Below are 8098 nucleotides of genomic sequence, written 5' to 3'. Positions count from 1 at the left end.
ATTCGTCCAAAAATCAGCCGAATCGACGTCGATTTGGCCGAGATAGAGAGTTCTGAAGTTTGGTGGGAACCCCCAAACCAGTGGTTGATTTCCACACAGACGGCGGCGCTTCGAGATGTTTCAGGGCCTGGAGCATCACGGCGGCGGAACTACACAGTACCGTGGCGCGCAGCGGATCCTGGACTCGAGCGCACGCGGGCCATCGCTGCTGCCCTTGCTCAGCTCGGTATTCTTGGACCTTGGCTCGCATGCGCGCGAGCGACTTGACGGCGGTGCGCGGGTCGCAGTTGCCCATCAACGAGCTTCCTTCGACCGCGGCGACGATCGCCTCGAGCGCGCTCCGGAACCCGTCGAAAGCGCCGCCCGCGAGCGCGTGGAGGATTTCGGGTAGGGCGGCCGCATCCACGCGGTCGCGCAGGGCCTCGCCGCCGAGCGTTTTCACGTACGCGTTCAGCGCGTCGGCGACGAGCGCCGGCTGCTCGGCGGCCGTCCCCACCGAGCCGCGCTCGATCAACGCGCGGCCGGAGTCGTTCTCCAAGGCCTCGCGCGCGAGGGTGGCCATGGCGTCGTCGGCCTGCGATGCTAAAGCTTTCGCTCTGATGGCGAGTACCGTGTACCTCGAGCACCGCGGCGGCGGCGACGACCGCTCGGTCTTGACAAACGCGTAGGGCTCGCCGTCGTGTTGCCCCGACACGCGGGCCGAGGACCGCCGGCGCGTGCTGCGCACCGTCGACGCCCGCTTGAGCGCGCGAGAAAACGACGAGGCGCGAGAGAAGTTCGTCGGGTTGCCCACCGCCGAGGCGCGCGGAGCCCCCTTCGGAGTCTGCGCCGCGCCGTGAAGCTTTTCGCGGACGGCATCGACGGTCTCGGCGCCGCCCAGCGCGCGTACGACTACCATATCAAACGCGAGGAGCGCGTCGGAGGCCATGAGCGGTTTTTCGCCCGCGACTTGCGCATACGCGCTTGCGACGTGCGGCGCCAGCCACGAGCTCAGCCACGGCGCCGCGGCGCCGACGGCCGCGGCGAACGTGTCCAAAGGAGCGTCGTCGTCGCCGCGCGCGCGCATCGCGCGCGTGGCCTGCGCGCGCACCTCGCCGAGCCAAAGCATGAGGTCTTCGCGATCCGGAGCGTCCCAGACGTCGCGAAGCACGTCACACGTCTGATCGTGGGAGCCGAGCAGCTCGCGGTCCACGAATTCCCACCGCTCGTCCTCCTCCGCGCCTTCCTCGATCGGCGCCAGCGCCGCCTCCAAGATCGCTTCGCCGATCACCGCCTTTTCGGCGCCCTCGTAGAGCCGCCGTAATGCGAGCCGGTCCAAGCGGTTTTCCCGGAGCCCATCGACGAGGTCCCGGACGTCGGCGCGCCAGACGTTATACGCGACGCCGGCAAAGAGGTACACCGTCAAGAGGAAACAGAACACGCCGAAGACGACGTCCTGCTTCTGCGAGAAGACCTCGCCCTTGCTCACCTACCAAGTGCGACGGGGTCGGATTTCTTCACATCTTCAGGCGACATTCACGCGAAAAAACACTCCCGTCGCTCGACGCTGTTGCTCACGATGGCCAGGCAGAAGAAAAGAAGAAGAAACCGCTGCAGCATGTCGCACGCGCGGCGCGCGCCCTCGGTCGAGTACGGTCGCGCCCACGAACAAGCGCCCGCGAACAAGACCACGACGACGAGCGATAGGCCCAGACGCATCACGTCCTGCTCCCTCTTGAAAAACAGCCACAGCGCCCCGCTCAAGAGCATTCGGTACCACATCGCCACGCACTCCAGGGCCCACGCGCCCGGCCGGAGGTGCGACGTCATGAACGCCAAATACGTGTCGGGGCGGCCGCTCTTGCGGTTCACCCAGAGCTTCAATGCAAGCACGGCGGGGAAGGTCGCATAGGCGATGAACGCGAGCCCGGCGTAGAGACGGTAGGCGCGGTACGTGCTCGTGTAACACGCGAGGCCGTAGTCCGACCGGACGAAGCTCCGGCTTCCTCGATGCGTCAAGAACTTGCTTTCGTTGCCGTGGGGCCGCGCGCACACGGACACTTTATAGATCACGCCGCAGATGAACGAATGCAAGTAGATGCACGCGATGACCCACGCCACGACGACGCGCCGCAGGGGCGAGCGCCCGTCGCCGCGGCGGACGCGCGGCGCGTCCGGCAGCATCAGCGCCCGTTCGTCGCCGATCGAAGCCCCGCGCATCCGGCGCGCGGTCCCGCGCATCTGGCCCGCCGCGACCGCGGCGAGCACCGCGACCGCCAGGGCCGCGGGCGGCAGCAGCGTCCAGAACAGGAGCTCGTCGTAGTACGTGATTTCGAAGCACGCGAGCGGCCCGAGGTACTTGTCGACGTCGATGGCGAAGGCCGTGAGCACGTCGATGAGGTTCGAGTAGGGCTTCGGGAGCGTCAGGCGCTCGATCGAGCGGACCTGGCTCATGACGGTGATCGTGTAGATCGCCTGGCGCGCCACGGTCCACAGCGTCGGCAGCGCGCGGTCGAAGCCGTGCAGCCGGCTCTTCGCCCGGAGCTGGTCGGTCAGCGTGCGTATCTCGCGCGCCAGCGCCCGCCGCGCCGAGATTACCGCGACGAGCGCCGCGCCCGCGAAGACGACGAGATAGCCGTAGACGTCCGCGACGCCCGTCCACTCGTCGCACCGCTTGCACCGCGCGCGGCCCCGGCGCGAGACGACGCGGTGGTGCTTCGGTTCGCAGAGCATGCAGAGCGGGCCCGTCGCCTTGGAGGCGCACAGCGCGTCGCCGGCGCCCGCGCCGCCTGCTTTCTGGCCGCGGCACGCGTCGTCGTGCGCGGGGCAGCGGTAGAGTTCCGGAGCATCGTCTCGCCACCGGTAGTAGTGCGCGCGGACGTCGCAGACGGCGGACCCCGCCGCGGACGAGGAGCCCGAGGGACAGGGCTGGCAGGTGCTGCCCCGGATGCCGTAGCCGGCCGGGCACATGGTGCACGACGCGACCGACGCGGCGCCCGCGCCGTCGACGAGCGCGGGGTCGTGGATCGTCGACCCGACGGGGCACCGCCTGTGTGGAATTCAAATCTTCAACCCGACTTCAATGTGAGCGTAATCGAACGATTTGGACCAGACTCTTCGCTGCGCTTCGAGAACTCGACGAGAGCAATCGATCCGTCCAAAAATCAGCCGAATCGACTTCGATTTAACCGAGATAGAGAGTTCTGAAGTTTGGTTGGGATAACCCAGCTCACTGTTTGATTTCCACACAGGGCACCGCGTGCACTCGTTGTCGCAGAGGAAGCACGCGCCCGACGCGTTCGCGAAGCTGTTGAGCGGGCACGGGAGGGCCGCGGGCGCCGGGTAGACGTATTGCGTCTCCGCGGCCTCGATCGGCCCGACGCAGCGGAGCGCGAAGCCGCCGTCGGCCGCGGGCAGCGGCTGGACGGCGCCCGGGTTACGCCCCGCGTTCCGCTGCATCTCGTCGAAGCCCACGGGGCCGAAGACCGTCTCGAGGGCCTCGAGGCGCGCCAGGTTCGCGCGCAGCTGCGCGTAGCCGTCGGCGTCGGCGAGCTCGGCCGCGAGGCCCGCGGCGTCGACGGCCTCGTTGTCGTACCGGGCCCGCAGCGCCCTGTAAAGCACGTAGACGCACGAATACGAGCTCACATAATCGTAGTCAAAGCGGTAGCCGAACGCCGCCTCGCCCGCGTCGACGAGGGCCTCTATCGTTCCGAAGAATTCGTCCGAGTACGGCATGGCGACGTCGACCTGGGAGCCCCCGGCCGCGTAGTTGCGCGCGTCGGATTCGCCGCGCGTCGCCGCCCCCCAGCCCGCGCACGTGAGCCAGACGGCGTCCGGGACGCACTCGAGCGCCTGCCACTTCGCCACCAGCACCTTCGCTTCGTCCGTCTGGACGCAGGCCATGAAGACGTCCGCGCCCGAGTCGCAGACGCCCGTCGCCACGCCGTCGAGGAAGTCGACGTCGACGCGGTTGGCGACGCCGTCACCATCATCGTCGGCCTTCGGGTCGAAGGACACGTCGTAGACGAGCTCCAGGTCCGCTTCGTCTTGCCTCGTGGAGGCGACGGTAACGTTGCCGACGGCGTACTCCTTGCCGAAGGCGCACGTCGTCACGAAGAAATTGCTGTGCGTCGACGTGACGACGGCGATCTTCCGGGCGCCGCTCCGGCGCATCTGCTGCAGGACCGGGACCGAGTAGCTGTAGCTGCTGAGGTGCATGCCGAACAGGTTCGCGAGTCCCTCTTCGTAGGTGGAGTCGGCGCCGATCTGGGCCATGAGAATCACGCCGGCCGCCTCGGCGGCCCACTTCTCGGCGTCGGCGAACGGTCCCTTGTTGCAGGAGCCGATGAGGTACCGCGGCGCGCCGTACGCGTCCGCGAAGCCGTCGGAAGCGAGCATCGCGCGCGTCACGTTGTCGTGGAACGCGTCGTAGTCCGCGCGCCCCTCCGCGGCTGTCAAGATCGTTACGAGCCGCAGGCGCACGAACGTGTCGCCCGCGACGCCCACCGCAAGCCCTTGTCGTCGTTGAGCGCGTTGAGCGTGTCGACCGCGACCTTGGCGCCGGCGAGATGCGGCATGCATTGCGAGGGTCCGGCCTGGACGACGGTCAGCTCGACGACGTCCGCGGGCGGCGCCGCGGCGGCCGTGTCGTAGAGGACGCACGGCGCGGCCGACTCGATGCGCGTGTAGTTTTTGGCCGCGTCCAGCTGCCGGACTTCGCCGGTCTTGAGGGGGCACGTCGGCGTCGTACCGTCGATGACCACCGCAGCGGCGGCGGCGCGCGCGACCGCGCACGCAAGGGCGACCGCGTGCCACCTAAGCTGCCCCCACCTCATTGGCTAAGCCTTTTCACTACCCATCCAGTGGGCGAGCGGGTCGCCGTCGAACTTACCGGGGACGACAATCGCAGCCTTCGAGAAAGCATTGTACATGCAGAGGATTACATAAAAAAGCGGCACCATCGTGTGCACAAATCCCGTGAAACCTAAGAAGCTGCCCTGTCTCCGCCTGTTCCGTCGTCCGCGCCAGTGGCTCCGTGCGCCATGGAGGACGTGTCCCTGAGCGCGAAGCGCGCGTCCCAGGCCCAGTCGACGCGCATGATGATCGCCGCGCGCCTCAACAGCAGCCTCGAGGCCGGCGAGGCCAGCGCCAAGTTCTGGATCCCCGCCGACGACCCCGTGGACCTCTGGCGCCTCGTGGACATCACGGCCCTCGACGGCGACGGCAACGCTACGCTCGCCGGCGCGCCCGAGGGCGAAGAACCCGAGACGGTGGTCGTGAGCGTGGCGCAGCCCTGGGACGAGTCCCACGACAAAGATCTCCGCGACGTCTGCGAGATGGCGGACCTGCACCAGGCGCCGCTGCTGGCCATGCTCCGGCGCCGCTGGAAGGCGGGGCACATCTACACGGCGGCGGGGAACGTGCTCTGCTCCATCAACCCCTACCGCGACCTCGGCGGCGACGTCTACGATATACCGGCGACGCTCGAGGCCATGGTCGACACATTCGGCGGCGCCGAGGGCGAGCCGCACCTCTTCCGCTGGGCCCACGTCGCCTACGACGCGTTGTGGAAGGCGGAGGGCGCCGCGACGAACCAGGCCATCATCTGCAACGGCGAGAGCGGCGCGGGCAAGACCATGGCGTCGACGCTCATCGTCACGTACCTCGCGGCGCTCTCCCGGGGCGTCTTCGACGGGGCCGGCGGCGGCGGCGACCACTGGGACGTCACGGCGCTCCTCGCGACGACGCCCGTGCTCGAGGCCTTCGGGAACGCGAAGACGGCCATGAACGACAACTCGAGCCGCTTCGGCAAGTTCCTCCTGCTGGAGTACGAGGACAAGGTGCTGGTGGGCGCGCAGGTCGAGGACTTTTTGCTCGAGAAGTCGCGCGTGACCAAGTGCGGGCCGGGCGAGCGCAACTACCACACGTTCTACCAGCTCTGCGGCCTCGGCGGCGCCGCCGGCGAGACGTACGGCGTCGCGAGCGCGGACCGGCACCACTACCTGAACCAGCACGAGCTCGTCGTGCCGGGCGTCGACGACGTGGCCGAGGCCGGCGACGCGGCCGAGGCCTTCGCGGCGCTGGGCCAGGGCGAGGCCATCGCCTGGCTCCGCCGCGTCTGCGCGGGCCTCGTGCGCCTCGGCGACGTCGACTTCGAGGACGTCTTCGACGACTCCGCGGAGGAGTCGAAGATTTTGGAGAGCTCCGAGGCCGCGCTCGCCGACGCCGCGAAGGCCCTCCAGGTGGCCGCGGGCGACCTCGACGGCGCGTCGCTCCGCGGCGCGCTCCACCACCGGTCCATCGTCGTCGCGGGCTCGCGGAAGCGCATCCCCTTCACGGCGGCGCAGGCGCGGAACGCGCGCGACGCGCTCGCGAAGGCGCTCTACGAGAAGCTCTTCGACCACGTCGTCAGGCTCTGCAACGGCGCGCTCGCGCCCGAGGCCGCGGCGGTCTCGCGCGGCGGCGGCGACTCCGACAGCGACGAGGAGGGCCCGTCGGCCGCGGAGGTCGAGGCGTCGGCGGCGCGCGCGTTCGTCGGCATCCTGGACATCTACGGCTTCGAGATCATGGCGTCGAACTCGCTGGACCAGCTCCTCATCAACTTCGCGAACGAGACGCTCCAGGTCGCGTTCAACGAGCAGGTGCTCGTCGCCGAGGGCGAGCGCTACCGCGAGGAGGGCATCGCGTGCCCGGCCATCGACCTCGCGGACTCGCAGCAGTGCCTCGACCTCATCAAGGCGCCGCCGGCGGGCGTGCTCGTGCTCCTGGACGAGCAGGTGAAGCTCGGCCAGCGCGGCAGCGACATGAACTTCCTCGCCTGCGTCGACAAGGCGAACAAGGACCACCCCTTCTACGCCAAGTCGCGGACGAACCCGGACAAGTTCGTCGTCCGCCACTACGCGGGCGACGTCGCCTACACGGCGCACGGCTTCCTCACGCGCAACGTCGACCCGCTCTCCGGCGACGCGGCCGAGTGCCTGCGGTCCTCGAAGGACGGCGTCCTCGCGGCCTGGTACCCGGCCGCGGGCGGCGGCGAGGAGGCGCGCCAGGCGCAGCGCCGCGCGCTCTCCGAGAGCACGTCGAAGAAGTTCCGCGAGCAGATGGCCGCGCTCTCCGAGGAGCTCGACGAGTGCGAGAAGCACTACGTGCGCTGCATCCGGCCCAACGGGTCCAAGGACCGAAACGTCTTCGACATGGACATGGTGCTGCGCCAGCTCCGCTTCTTCGGTTTGCTCGACATCGTCAAGATCCGGCGTCTGGGCTACCCGGAGCAGTCGGACCCGGCGACGTTCTGGAAGAGCTACTGGCAGCTCATCCCCGAGTCCGTCGGCGACCACAAGTGGCACGCCTTCGAGCGGCTCCTGCCCGCGACCGTGCTCGCGTCCGGCGGCCTCCACGGCGCCTACGAGGCCGCGCGGCCGCCGACGGCCGCGTGGGCCGACTGGGACGCGAAGCGCGAGCCCCTGCTCAAGCGGATCGAGGCCCTCGAGGCCGCGCGCACCAAGGCCGCGGGCTTCAACGAGGCGGCCAAGGTCGCGGCGCTCGCCGCGGACCTCGAGGCGGTGAAGGCAAAGCTCCGCGACGAGCACGGCGAGTGCCGGCCGCCGGACGTCGCCGAGGCCTGCGTCATGCTCTGCACCATGCTCCTCGACGACGGCGAGTTCGCCGTCGGCACGAAGAGCGGCCAGCTCTTCACGAAGCTGGGGGTGACCCGGCGCCTCGACGAGATGCTCGCGCTCGCGATGGGCCTGGAGGCGGCGACGTCCGAGGCTGTGTGGAAATCAAATCTTCAACCCGACTTCAATGTGAGCGCATTCGAATGTTTTGACACAAGCTCTTCGGCTGGACTTCGAGAACTTGACAAGGGCTATCGATTCGTCCAAAAATCAGCCGAATCGACTTCGATGTGACCGAGCTAGAGAATTCTCAAGTTTGGTCAGGACCACCCAAACCAGTGGTTGGTTTCCACACAGGTCCGAGGAGCGCGCGGCGCAGCTCAGCGCGCTCGCGAGCGACCGCGTCGACGCCGAGGAGAAGGCGTCGTCCGTGCTCCAGTCCATCTCCCGGGGCCGCAAGCAGGTCGCCGAGTTCCGCCGGCGCAAGGCCGCCGCGGCCAAGG

The 8098-nt window shown here is 68.7% G+C and overlaps 2 protein-coding genes across 2 annotated transcripts in view; one reads left to right on the top strand and one right to left on the bottom strand.

Moving 5' to 3' along the window:
- Positions 1-4814, bottom strand: part of AURANDRAFT_65472 (hypothetical protein) — a gene marked incomplete at both ends in the record, with an annotated part of 5551 nt that extends 737 nt beyond the window's left edge. The window contains 5 exons of the mRNA XM_009040419.1: positions 264-574; positions 1271-1468; positions 1768-3028; positions 3236-4430; positions 4466-4814. Of these exons, the coding sequence (XP_009038667.1) occupies positions 264-574; positions 1271-1468; positions 1768-3028; positions 3236-4430; positions 4466-4814 (3314 nt within the window). The remainder of the gene's footprint in view (positions 1-263; positions 575-1270; positions 1469-1767; positions 3029-3235; positions 4431-4465) is intronic.
- A 534-nt stretch (positions 4815-5348) lies between these two features.
- Positions 5349-7298, top strand: AURANDRAFT_28929 (hypothetical protein; the record flags this gene model as incomplete). Its single annotated transcript, XM_009040579.1, has 2 exons — positions 5349-6428; positions 6486-7298. Coding segments are annotated over 2 exons (1893 nt in total), but the record flags the coding sequence as incomplete, so codon positions are not given.
- Between the last annotated feature and the right edge of the window lie 800 nt (positions 7299-8098).

This window comes from Aureococcus anophagefferens (assembly GCF_000186865.1).
Source record: "Aureococcus anophagefferens unplaced genomic scaffold AURANscaffold_15, whole genome shotgun sequence".
Taxonomy (NCBI): domain Eukaryota; class Pelagophyceae; order Pelagomonadales; family Pelagomonadaceae; genus Aureococcus; species Aureococcus anophagefferens.
The sequence above is the reverse complement of the archived record's forward strand: the minus strand, read 5'-3'. Positions and strand labels throughout refer to the sequence as shown.